The 13,272-nt window shown below is 46.1% G+C and overlaps 1 protein-coding gene across 1 annotated transcript in view; it reads right to left on the minus strand.

The window, feature by feature from the left end:
* Nucleotides 1–491: 491 nt before the first annotated feature.
* Nucleotides 492–13,272, minus strand: part of LOC119577126 (EF-hand domain-containing protein D2 homolog) — a 26,074-nt gene continuing 13,293 nt past the window's right edge. Inside the window, exons 3-4 of the mRNA XM_037924814.1 lie at nt 2,475–2,729; nt 492–2,228 (exon numbers count right to left, since the gene is read on the minus strand). Coding sequence (XP_037780742.1) covers nt 2,016–2,228; nt 2,475–2,729 — 468 coding nt within the window. The 3' untranslated portion in view covers nt 492–2,015. The remainder of the gene's footprint in view (nt 2,229–2,474; nt 2,730–13,272) is intronic.

Below are 13,272 nucleotides of genomic sequence, written 5' to 3' on the forward strand. Positions count from 1 at the left end.
TCCAGTGAAGGATAAGCATGCGCGTGAGGCAGGAGAACAGGTTGCCGAAGCAGAAAGTGTGCGATTCCGTAAGGATGCCGGACAGGTTGGGTCGGTGAAGGGATGCCTATTCTGAATAAGAACTGAATGTGGAAATATTACCGAGAGCTGAATGCATGAGAGTGCATAATCAGGCGAAAGATTCGTATTACGTAACTTTATAATTCTTTTTGTTTTTGTTTTTACACAAAAATTAATATTGAATTCTTAGGAATCCATTATCATTTTTCTCTCCTCACTTACTCGTTATCCAACTTGGATATATATCTGTACCATCTTTTATTTTTATTACAAAACGTTTCTCGCTCTTCATTTTTATTTATTTCACTCTTTTCCTTATATAAAAAAAAAACTTTTTCGATTCTTCCATCTCTCCTTTTGAAATAAAACCATTTTTTAAACCTGTTTTCTCCCCCTCTTTCGCTCTCTCTAAGGATGAAACAAAAACACCATTTTACGTGGAATCATTTTATCACAAATCACGCAAATACAATCAAGGACTGACATGTATCCAACTAATAAGACTCCACCGAAAAAAGGTTGATTTTATTAAAAATCTAGATCAAATACTCCTCTTACAATCTTAATAAAGGCTAAATTGTGGTCCTTCCAAGTATCATGTGATCACAATCATAATAATAATTAAATAATAGTAACTTTCACTTTCTTCATGAAGATATAAATAATTTATATGTTATGCTTTTCTCTCTTCTTTGAGGGAAAGCTATAAAATAATATTTTTCTGTGTTTAGTAAACGACAAAATATTTTCCTTTTTCCAAAGTATTTCTATGGATATCCAGACATAAACTAACTTTAAATACAGAATTTATTAGACAGTAATACTGCACTCACATCTATTAAATACTGACTTTATATCAAGATTAATATTGATTATTGATAAAGAAAAAAATACGAACCACCAGAAATGCAAGTCTCTCTTGATTTTTTCCTGGAAATAGATCACTCCCTCAATAAAAAAAAAACACATTCCATTTCCTAAAATATAACACTGAACCCCAAGAACATTTCTGGGTAAGTAAAACAATCCATCAAGGAGCCTTAACAGAGACGTGCATCCCCAAAACACATGGCTCGAGCTTGTATGTACATGTGGTATCATAGCTGGTCTGCCGACTCGCTTATCTTGTAAAACACAATGGAAGATGAATTGGCTGAATAATGACGCGCAGATGTTTAAAAAAAGAAAAAGAAAAAAAGAGCAGACTAGTTGATATGGGGGTGGGAGGGAGAGAAATGAAGAAATAATAAAAAGAGGGCCTATATCAAAATAACGAAATTCCTAAACCTAACATCATGTAGTTTAACTACCCTAGTGTATTCATTTAGTGTCAGCGGAACAGTCGTGCTGGTGAGACCTACAACTAAGATGAGTTAGTTACAATGAAATGACAGCGAATTCACCCTTATTGTTATGTTATGAAGGGCAAATACAAGCAAGATAAAAATCCGATGCTGAGAGACCCACGGCCTATTCTGTTCAGTGAGAACTGATTTTGATTTTTGGTTCCTCTCTGTCTCTTATGCTAGAGCAGATTGTACTATAGGATATAGCCTACTGCTCTGTGCTCATTCAACTACAGCACGCATTCCTTTGGCCTAAAGTAATTAACCATCTTTTTCGTTACATATCTCCCTTGAAGGATATGTACACGTACTCTAACCCTAGAAGTGGATATGCCAAAGCTGTATATTTACTGTCATTACTAAATTACATCGGACCATTCAGCTGAGGTAAGTTTCCGTGTGAATCTCCTTTCAGATGCTCCTAACGCTACTGAATACATTGCTGACTTAGATCCTTTAATTGACTCTCCTAAATCCTTACAATATGTCTCCCTGTTTTCCTTTCTTAACGAAGGTGGTATTTTACACAATACGGGTGTTTTGTAGCCTGTGTATCTGACCGACATGCACGCGATTTCACTCATTATCTCAGCGCGTTTCTCTTGAATCTTACGCTGCCTGCTGGAACTGCTCCCTCTTCTTCTTGAACTCCTCCTGTCTCCTCTTCCTCTCCTCCTCCTCTCTCTTCTTGTCCTCGAAGGCCCGGTAGGCGGCGTCTCCTACTTCGAGGATGCGCGCCTTGGCCTCGAAGAACCTCTTGGCGCCGCCCACGCCCACGTTGTCCACATCAACCTCCTCCTGCGCCGCCAGCTTGATCACCAGCTGCAGAGAGGGCGGGGGAAGCACATCCATTAGTGTCATCGAGCCAGAAATTAGGAAGCAATTATCCTCTCATATAATAATCTACGTTGCACACTCATGTCTATCAACACCGAATATATTCTATCAACGAACCCCTAATATGCTGCGTTTTTTTTTTTATCGGTTCGAACCCAGGTCTTTAATCTCGACCCGAGCCCAGGCCGTTTTTAAAGCCCGGCCCTTCGCGAAGCCGCCTTTAAAACTTACGTCGAGGTTGATCTTCCCGGTCTTCGACTCGAGGTCCTTCACAAGCTTCATGAACTCGTCGAGGGAGAGCTTGCCGTCCTTGGCTGCCTTGTCGTACGTCTCCTTGGCTTCCAGGTGCGTCTGGGTCAGCTGCAGGGCCTCGAGGAGCTTCTTGAAGCTGTCCAGCGAAATGTGGCCCTTCTTGGTGTTGGGCGTGGCGTACCTGCAGAACAGGCTGTACAGCTTGTTCAGCTCCTCCTCGGAGTACTCAGGGTGCTGAGGGAGAAGAAAAGAGTCGCTGTCAGCACACAATGGAGAAGAGTACAGCGCGTTTTTTTTTTGTTACATCTCCCCCTCCCTCCTCCCTCATATTTCCTACCCCCCCCCCCCCCCCGATGCATTATCTTACCCCAAGCAGCGGAACAAGACGCATACAATTTGTATCCTAACTCTAGGGAAAAAAACCGACTCCGACATCCTTTTACCCTGACATTGTAGACAAGGACACAACGACCTTAATGCCATTCTTTCAGTATGAGTTCGTGTGCGGAAATGCATGTACGCACACAATAACGCACACAGTCAAGAGTATTTGTATGTCGACGAGAGTTTAAAAATAGCTTAAGAATGAGAAGCAGTAGCAGGGAGTGGAGTTATTCGACAACTTGTGAAATTTATTACAAATTTAAGAGACGAAGTCAATACAAGTAATTTACGGCCGCCTGGATGAGTTTCCCGCGAAAGGCAGGAAGGAACTCAGGGTCGTTCCTTCTCTCTATATATAAATCTCTCTCTCTCTCTCTCTCTCTCTCTCTCTCTCTCTATATATATATATATATATATATATATATATATATATATATATATATATATAAATCTTTTCCTCTCTTCCCCCCCTCTCTCGCTTGTATCAGGCGGTTCATCTTATGCAACATGTTGCATATACTCTCAAACCCATTGATCAATCCCAAGTCGCATAAAAGATACACCCAAAATTAATACATCCAACCCACAACAAAAAGCGAATCAACAATACAATAATAAAATGAAACCAAAATAAAACACACACACACACACACACACACACACACACACAAGGATATGGGGAGACTCCGTGGCGCTTAATCGCATAGCTCTCTCGACGAATATTTGCAGGCGGTGCCCTTCATTTCGCTTCCCTTGCTCGCTCCTCCCCTCTCAACGCTCTCGGGGGGCTGCGATCTCCCCTCTTCACTCTCTCTCCATGTCTTCTCTTTCGTTTTCCCCTCGGATTAACGGAGGGAAAAGGAGGGGGAAGAGGGAAAGAAGGGAAAGGGTAGAGAAGGATGGGGTGGATGGGGGAAAGAGAGAGAGGGAGGAATGAAACAGAAGGAGGGAGGGAAGATGAGTGTGATGAATATGGGAGAAGAACAAGGGAGATAGAGGAGAGGGAAGAGACGGAGAGAGAGCGAGAGAGAGAGGAGAGAAAGAGAAAGAGAGGAGAGACAGACAGAGGGGGGAATGAGAGAGGGAGGAAGGAAGAGAGAAGAGAGAAACACCAATAACATGAACCTGTCATAGTGGATTAGTATTCGAGGCAACACATATTCGTAAATAATACCTTATTCAGCTCGTAATAACCTGAAAAATGTATACCCAACACGGAAGAATTTACAAGCACACACACATGCAATCTCTCTCTCTCTCTCTCTCTCTCTCTCTCTCTCTCTCTCTCTCTCTCTCTCCTTTTTTTTTTTTTTCTCTCTCTCTCCTTTTTTTTCTCTATCTCTCGCTCTCTCCTTTTTTTTCTCTCTCTCATTCTCTCTCTCTCTCTCTCTCTCTCTCTCTCTCCCTATTCGGTTAACCTATCGCCTTTAAACATTTTACCCATGAACCGAGGGCTAGTTATTTTCAAGGAATATATAGGCCTATATAGGTTGTCGGATAAATGGAAGATAAAAAAGGTGGGGGTTGATGTTTTCGCGACGGTGAAGAAAATGGGAAATCTCGTTATTTGAAAACGTGTGAAAATTATGGGAAAAAGAAAATACAGAAAAAAAGGACAAAATAACATTAACTCAATTTCCATCGGAGCCTAATACACGTAGGCAGACAGACAGACAGACAGACGAGACAGAGAAGAAGAAAAAAAGGACAAGAAAAAGTGGATAAACAAAAGAAGAGTGTTACAGAAAACAAGTCAACTGTAAACCATAATAAACAAGAGAATTTCAACACCTCGAGTTTGAAATCCAAGATGGAAGTACCAGAGGAAGGAGAGAGAGGGAGGAGGAGAGAGAGGGAGGAGGAGAGGGAGGAGGAGAGAGAGGGAGGAGGAGAGAGAGGGAAGAGGAGAGAGAGGGAGAGGGAAATGGAGGAAGGGAGAGAGAGAAAGGGAAGGAGATGGTTAAAGGGAAGGAGAGGGGCAGGGAGAAGGGGGAGGAGAGGAAGAGAGATAGAGAGAAAGAAAGACAGACAGATAGACACGTAAAGAGAGAGAGAGAGAGAGAGAGAGAGAGAGAGAGAGAGAGAGAGAGAGAGAGAGAGAGAGAGAGAGAGAGAGAGAGAAGAGAATAAGTAAATGACAAAGGGTCCGTCTGGAAAGGAAAGCCAACGATATATGAGAGAGACAGGGGAGAGGGGAGGGGAGAGGGGAGGGGTGAGGGGAAAGGGAGGAGAGGCGAGGAGGAAGAGAAGAAAGGAGGAGAGGGGAGGAGAAGAAAGGAGAAAGGAGAAGGGAAAAGAGGAGAAGAGAAGATGAGAGGCGGAGAAGGGGAGGAGAACGGAGGAAGAGAAGGAGAAGAAAAGAGGAAGAGGAAGAGGAGAAGAAAGGAGAGGAGAGGAGAAAGAGGAGAGAGAGGAAGGAGAAAAGAGAATAAGAGGGGGGTCTATCGGAATGAGGAGGAGAGGGGGGGGGGAACAAAGCTCTACATGGCAACGAGAGGGATTTAAAACAGCAGAAGAGGCAGATAGAAAAAAAAAGACAGACAGACAAATCGATATATTCACAAAAAGGGAAGAGGGTATAGAGGAGGGAATGGAAGGCGGTAAGGAAGAGGGAGGAGGCAGGAGGTGTGGGGGGGGGAGAAGAGGGGGAAGGAGGAAGAGGAGGGAGAGAAAGGAGAGGGGAGGATGAGGGAATGAGGGAAAGGAGAAGAAAGGAGGAAAAGAATGAGGAAGAGGACAGAGACAAAGGAAGAGCAAGAGGGAATGAAAGGCGGTGGTGGAAGAGGTAAGAGGAGGAGGAGGAGATAGAGGAAGAGGAAGAAAAAAAAAAGAGGAAAGAGCAAGGAAAACAGAAGGAAGGAGGAGGGAGAAAATTGGAGGAGGACGGAGGAGTGATAAAGAGATGAAAAGGAAGAGCGAGAGACGTCGATGGGAGAGAAGAGGTACTCGAAAGAGCTATCACAGAATCCAATACAGAGTCGCGGATGAGGGGAGATGAAAAAGATGCAGTAATAAGGAAAACGAGGGGACAAAACACTGAGAAAAGGGAAGAGGGATAGGAAGTGATGAAAGGGGAGGAGGGGAGGAGGTGAGGAGGGGAGGAGGGGTGAGGAGGGGGAAGAGGGAAAGAGAAAGAGGGGTGGGAGATAAAAGGGAAGAGAAAAGGAGGGGAGGAGGAGGAGGAGAAGGAGAGAGAAAGAGGGAAGGAAGATAAAAACGGGAGAACGGGAAGAGGGGAGGAGAAGGAAAGGGAAAAAGAGAGAGAGAAAGATCAGAAGACAGCGAAGAGCGAGACAGAACGATGGGAAATAAAAAAAAAAGATCAATAAATAGACAGAACGAAAGCAGAAAACATAGTAAAACGGCAAAGAAAAATGACCAAGAAAAGAAAAACGAAAGAGAATAATCAAGAAACGGGGGAGAAGCAAGGAGTAGGAGAGAGAATAGATAACAAGACCAATCAGCTGACGTATACTAGGGGGGGGGGGGGCGAGGACTTAATGACGTCATCCAAGTGAAGGTAACGAAGAAGGGGGGAGCAGGAGGAGGAGGAGGAGGAGGTGAGGAGGAGGAGGAGGTTGAGGAGGAGGAGGAAGAGGAGGAAGAGGAGGAGGAGGAGGAAGAGGAGGGGACGAAGAGGAAGAAGAAAAATGAAGGAAGATGGGGGGGGGGGCGGGGCATCGAGGAACGTAAGGTAGAAGAATTCTCTCTCGTTTGTCTTTATCTGTTCATCCGTTCGTCTGTCTATCTCCTTTTTGGTATTTTCTCTGCCTCTCCCAAGGATCCCCCCCCCCCCGCCCCCCCTCCTAGTATCGCCGGAAGCCCGTCTTGTCTCGAAGGAATGACTGTAAACATCCTGAGTCAAAATATCGGGGTCCAACGGCACGATAACGGGGTCGGATTTCAAGGTCCACCTACGCATGACGTTTTATTAATGATGAATATTTTCCAGACGATAATTGCTAATTACTGACGATAGCTACTAACATACTAACTGTTGACGATAACTACAAGCTACTAACTGCTGACGACAACTACTAACTACTAACTATAACTACAAGCTACTTACTGACTAACTGCTGACGATAACTACAAGGTTAACTACTCATTACTGACCGCGGAGACCGACTGCAAAATTGCCCGCGAGGATGCAAGGGGCCGACGATTGCCACGAATGAAGGAATTAGGGAAGAAAAACCGAATGAAAACAGCAATGGCGATAATAATAAATCCCAGGTTTATCTTAATTACGACTCCGACTAAGGTGCATAATCTACTACAGTAAGACTGATAAGAAGGCTGGTCCATTCTGTTATCGTTACTTTTAATCAGGAATATCGTTAACCAGCTGATAAAGATTAGTGTAGGGATGTAAAATAGGCTGCGTGGATGCAATTAAGACGTACAAATCAAACGAGTTTACTGATAAATCAACATAATTCAAGAGAGTACGTGCAAGCGTGTATGGGTGTGGGAGTAGTGTATTCAATGTTAAGCTCCAAATCCGTTCCTGTTCCAAATGTTATGTTTACGATCTTATATTCTTCCATACCAATACAGAGAGAAAAAAAAAAACAATAACATAATAAGAACGAACGGCGCGAGTCACGTAACCAACCAAGAACCCACATTTGCACCTCGACATAACTTACTCCGAAAGGCAACCGGAACGGAGACAACCTATATTTCTTTCACTACAATATGCACCCCCCCCCCTTACCTACCCCCTCCTCCCCCTCCCCGCCAAGGCGACTTAGGGAAGGGGGAGAGGGAGAAGGGGGAGGGAGGAGGGGGAGGGGGGAGGAAGAGGAAGAGGAAGAGGAGGAGAAGGAGGAGGAAAAAGAGAATGAAAAAAAAAAAGCATGAGCCCAACCACAAAGCCCCCAACCATACAAGCTCTATACCAGACATCCCGCCTCCTTATGATGAGCGCAATGTTATCACCCCCCCCCCTCTCCCTTCCCCCGTAACCGAGAAGCGACGAATCCCAAACCGCGCATCGCCAGACTAACAGCAGCGCCTTGGTAACCTGGTTCTCACAGCCACACATACACACGTGCGCACACACACACTGTATACACACACACACACACACACACACACACACTGTATATATACACACACACACTGTATACACACACACACACACACACACACACACAACACACACACACACACACACACACACACACACACACGTATACAATACACATACGTAAACACACGCACATACGTACATATACACATGCACACAAAAGCATACACTCCACGGCATGGTGGTCAGTTCACGCGAGCACACCACCTGTCTCGTGCATCAGAGATGTGTGTCAAGTGCGGCGGGTGTGCGAATAAAGAGAAAGAGAAAGAGAAAGAGAAAGACACAGAAAGAGAGTGAGAGAGATGAGAGAGAGAGAGAGAGAGAGAGAGAGAGAGAGAGAGAGAGAGAGAGAGAGAGAGAGAGAGAGAGAGAGAGAGAGAGTGTAAAGAAAGTAGGGGAGAAATAGAGAAAATATAGAGAAAAGGAAGGAGGAAGGAGGAGGGGGGGAGAAGGAGGGCGGGCGAGAGCGAGGAGATAGGAAGAGAGAAAGGATGGAGAGAGAAAAGAGAGAGAAAGGAAAGAAAGACAGGGAAAGGGAGACCGAAAAGGAAAAGAAAAGACACGAAAAGTAAAAAGAAATCAGACTGCTAACGATCGCCCATATTTACAAAACACCAAAGGCTACTCCGCCTGGCCAAGCCGCTGTTCCTCTCCGCGTTGCAAGTCAACAAATCGCGATGCACAACCTCAGTGACCGGATTTGCGCTCACCTACTTTGCAAACCTCAGCGAAGAACGGAGAACGAAAAAAGGGAATATTCTCTAAACGAATATAGTAACGGTCACAGAGAGACTTTTTGACTTTAAAGTCTTGAGAATTTTGAGACGGGGGGGGGGGGAAGGGAGGGGGGGGGGAGGGGGGGAGGGAGGGGGGAGGGAGGGGAGGGAGGGAGAGGGAGAGGGAGAGCGGAGAGAGAGGCGGGAAGAGAGGGGGGAGAGAGAGAGAGGAGAGAGAGAGACGAGAGAGGAGAGAAGAGGGGAAAAAGGGAGAGAGAGGGGAGAAAGAGAAAAGGGGGAGAAGGAGAGAGAGAGAGAGAACAGGGATGGCCAGAACAAGCAGACGCACTAACTTCACGAAACTTAGAAACTTAGCGTCGTCAGCACTGTATCAGACAGGACGTTTCATTAAAGGTTACGGGGAAAAAACCCAGAAAGGGAAACCCCGAAAAAACAAGGGGTTTTGTTCATAAAAAAGCCAGGGCTTCCCCCGGAAATCATCCCCCCCCGGTTAACAACTTTTCACTCCCTTTTTCTCTCCTCTTTCTCTTTTTCTCTCCATTTTCCTTTCTTTTCTTCCCTTCCTCTCTTCTCCTTTCCTCTCTATCTACTTTTTTTTTTCCTCTCTCTCTTTTCCTCTTTCTCTCTATCTTCACTTTCTTTTTCTTCCCTCTCTCTTCTTTCTCTTTCTCTCTCTATCCTTCCTTTTCTTTCTTTCCCCTTCTTTTCTTCTTTTTTCCTCAAAACTTACTTTCCTTTTTCCTTCCCTCCTCTTTTTCTCTCTTTCTTCCTTCTTCCTTTTTTTTTTCTTTTTTTTTTTTTTCCTCTCTCTCTTTTCTCAAAAAAAATAAAAAACAAAAGGGAAAAGGGGGGGGGAAAAAAAAGGGGAAGGAAAAGGGAGAAAAAAAGGAGAAGAGAGGAAGAGGAAGAAAGAGAAAAGAGAAAAAATAAGAAAAAAACAGAAAGAAAAGAGAAAAAGAGGGAAAGGGAAAAAAAGGGAAGAAATATAGGGGGGGAACACGATAAAAGGGGAAAGAGAGAAAACGATAAAAGAGAAAGAGAAAACGATAAAAGAGAAAGAGAAAACGATAAGAGACAGAGAGAAAACGATAAAAAGAGAAAGAGAGAAAACGATAAAAGAGAAAGAGAGAGAAAGCGAACGAACGATGGCGAGCGAAAGAGCGTTCTCTCCCTCCCCGCTGCACATGCCATTACCACGAGCCCCCCCCCCCCCCCCACCACCACCACCATTACTGTCACACCGGCGACACATAATCACCATGCTACTGTAACACCTTTGGGATTTGCGGGGTTGAAAAAAGCATTTCTCAAAGGGCCAATGAGCGGGTGTTGCCATGCTGCTGGCCATGTTCATGTGGCGCTGTTGGATACTGGAAGACGATCTCTTAGGAGTTTACAAATTAGTTTATTTGTGTTGACAGTCAAGCAGGCCGAGACATGAAGAAAGGAAGAAAGAAAAAAAAAACGTATGAATAAATATATGTGTTCATGATTAACTGTCATTTTTTTGCGGTTATTCCTCCGTAACTCTTAATAAAAAGACCGAATGACATTTACTTGCGGTTATTCTCCCCCGTAACTCTTAAAAAAAAGAATGAATGACATTTTCTTTTCAGTTATTTTTCCCGTAACCTTTTGGGAATACAAAATTTTTACCCCGAACAGTTCTTGCAGACTTACATGCCGTCGTTCACAAAACCCGGGCACTATTGACACCTATGGGCAACACAGTCGGTATCAAACAAGTCCTACAAAGCGAGAGAGATTTTTTGCTGCTTCTCGAGAGCCATCTCTGCGCTCAGAGTGTGCTACTTCCACGAGTGAGAAGTCCGGGTGTTTGAGGAAGAGTGTTTGAGGGCGAGGCTTCCGAGTGTGTGTGTTGGTATGAGAGGAAGGGAGGGAGGGAGGAAGGGAGGGAGGGGGGGAGGGAGGGAGGGAGGGAGGGAGGGAGGGAGGGAGGGAGGGAGGAGGGAGGGGGGAGGGAGAGAGGGAGAGAAGGAGGGAGAGGGGAGGGGAGAGAACGAAAAACAGGACAGAGGAGGTAGGGGCAGGGGAAGGAGGGAGAGAGAGAGAGAGGGGGGGGAGTGTTGGGGAAAGAAAAAGAAAGGGAAAAAGAGGGAGGAGAAGAAAAGAATACAGAAGAGAGAGAATAGAGAGAGACCAGGAGCAAATGCGTGAGCGTGAGAGAGGGACCTCGGCCACGCCCAATACCACTGCGACAATGAACGGTTTTCCCGGGGTTGGCAATATCTTTACGAGCCTCCACATACCCTAAGCAACCCCCCCCCCCCTCCCCCATACACACTCGCCACCCCCAGACGAGTTAAAAACCACTTAAAAAGGGCCCTTTTCACAAACACCCCTCGTATCCCCTAAACCAATTTAGGGTTTTTACCCAAAAACACGAAAACAAAGCCTTTCGGTTAAAACCCCCCCCCCCCCCAAAAAATTTTTTCAGCACAACCCCCCGAACCATGACCTCCCCCCCCCCAATTTCCCAATTTTTTTTTTCCCGCTTTGCAGGCAATTTTCCCAAACCCCCCCCCTATGGGGCGCAACCCCCCCCCCCCTTCCCCCCTCCCCTCCCACCCCCTTTCCCCCCCTTTCTCTTTTTCAAAAAAATTTTTTTCCCTCCCTCCCCCCTCCTCCCCCTACCTCCCCCCCCCCCTCCCCCCCAAAATTTCCCCCCCCCCCAAAACCTTCCCCCCCCCTCCCCCCCTACCCCCCCCCCTTTCCCCCCCCCCCCTCCTTTCCCCCTCTCTCAAAAAGAGATTTTTCTTCCATTATTCTTGAAGAGTGTTCAAACAATGCCCCAGTTTGACGGCGCGAATGTTGGCCGAGTGTGTGACAAGAGGAAATTTTCGCGCCGAGGCCATTGTTCGCGGCGACGGGGGTATGGCGCCGCCGACTCACCATTGTTGCTGTTATTCCGCGTTAATATGATCATTATCGGTATTATATGAGGCATTAAGGTCGTCATCATTCTACTGTGGCCTCAGTATCTCTTTTGTTATCGTTTGTAGTATTAATGCTATCACTGAAATAATTTAGAATAGGGATACCAGTATTGTTAGTCTTCCTAATTACTACATGTAGTATTAATATTAATGCTATTATCATCCATCTACATATTATTACCGATGCCTCTAACACAACACAGAGAACACGTTAATGTTACAGGGATAAAACAGTGGTATTGTCATCATCACCGTCGCCGTCATCAGCGTCATCATCAGCCATATCTTCATCCGTGTTCACAAACACCCGCATCCTCGCCGCCCCCTTTCCTTCTTCTCCTTCTTCTTAATCTTCTTCTTCTTCTTCTCCTCCTCGTCCTCCTCTTCCTTAATCTTCTTCTTCTTCTCCTTGCTCGTTCCTCCTCCTTCTTCTTCTCCTTCCTATCCTCCTCCTTCTCCTTCCTATCCTCCTCCTTCTCCTTCCTATCCTCCTCCTCCCCCTCCTCTTTCCTGGAGAACCCGTGAAGGCATCCCATCTGTCAGCATAATCGTCGTTCATATCGTCACCATTTGCGCGCCGCGGGCTATTTCAGCAGACTCGCATTTTCTCCCTACTCACGCGTATACTCACTCACTCACTTCCTTACTCGTTTACTCGCTCACTTTCTAAGAGGGTGGAACAGGGTGGTGGATAGAGAAATGGGGGAGGGGGAGAGAGGGGGGGAGTAAGAAAAGAGAGAGAGAGAGAGAGAGAGAGAGAGAGAGAGAGAGAGAGAGAGAGAGAGAGAGAGAGAGAGAGAGAGAGAGAGAGAGAGAGGGTTAAAAAGTATTTTGATTCCATTTGTTACAGTGGATATTCTTGGTGTGACATACTGTCCGTTTCATTCTGCTTCTAAATTATCCCGTGTGCAGGAAATGGCCGGGGTTTCCATCCACTGGCGGCGAGGGATTTGAACGCAGGTCGAGATCGCTACCACTGCACAACACAGCACACACAGAGAGAGAGGCAGAGGGAGAAGTAAAGCAAGGGAGAGGTCTAAGCGAAAGAAAAAGCAAGACCGAGGAGAGGAAACAGCGAGTACGAGATTCACATTCCAGCATTAAGTAAGCCCTCAAACACACACACACACACACAAACCCCCCCCCCCCCCCACCACCCACCCACACACACACACCCCACTAGCTACAACGTACGATTCACAAACACCTTCCCTACCTTATCACCCCCACCCACAGACGAACACGTAAGCGCACACATCCGCCGCCAACGAGGTCATATCAGCGACAAGACAGTGAATGGCGGGGACGCTGATAGCGCCGCCCCCGTCGAACGACGTAAAAAGGACAAGAAGTGAAACGGATGTGTTTGAGGGGAAGAGGGGTGGGGGTGGGGACGAGAGGGAAGGGGGGAAGGGGGGAAGAGGGGGTGGGGGTGATGGGGACGAGAGGGGAAGGTGAGATGGGGGAAAAGATAGAGGGGAAGGGGTGATGGGGGAGAAGATAGAGGGGAAGGGGTGGTGGGGGAGAAGATAGAGAGAAGGGGTGATGGGGGAGAAGATAGAGGGAAGGAGATGGGGTGATGGTGAAGAGGGGAAGGGGTA

This window comes from Penaeus monodon, chromosome 9, assembly GCF_015228065.2.
Source record: "Penaeus monodon isolate SGIC_2016 chromosome 9, NSTDA_Pmon_1, whole genome shotgun sequence".
In the NCBI taxonomy this organism is placed as follows: domain Eukaryota; kingdom Metazoa; phylum Arthropoda; class Malacostraca; order Decapoda; family Penaeidae; genus Penaeus; species Penaeus monodon.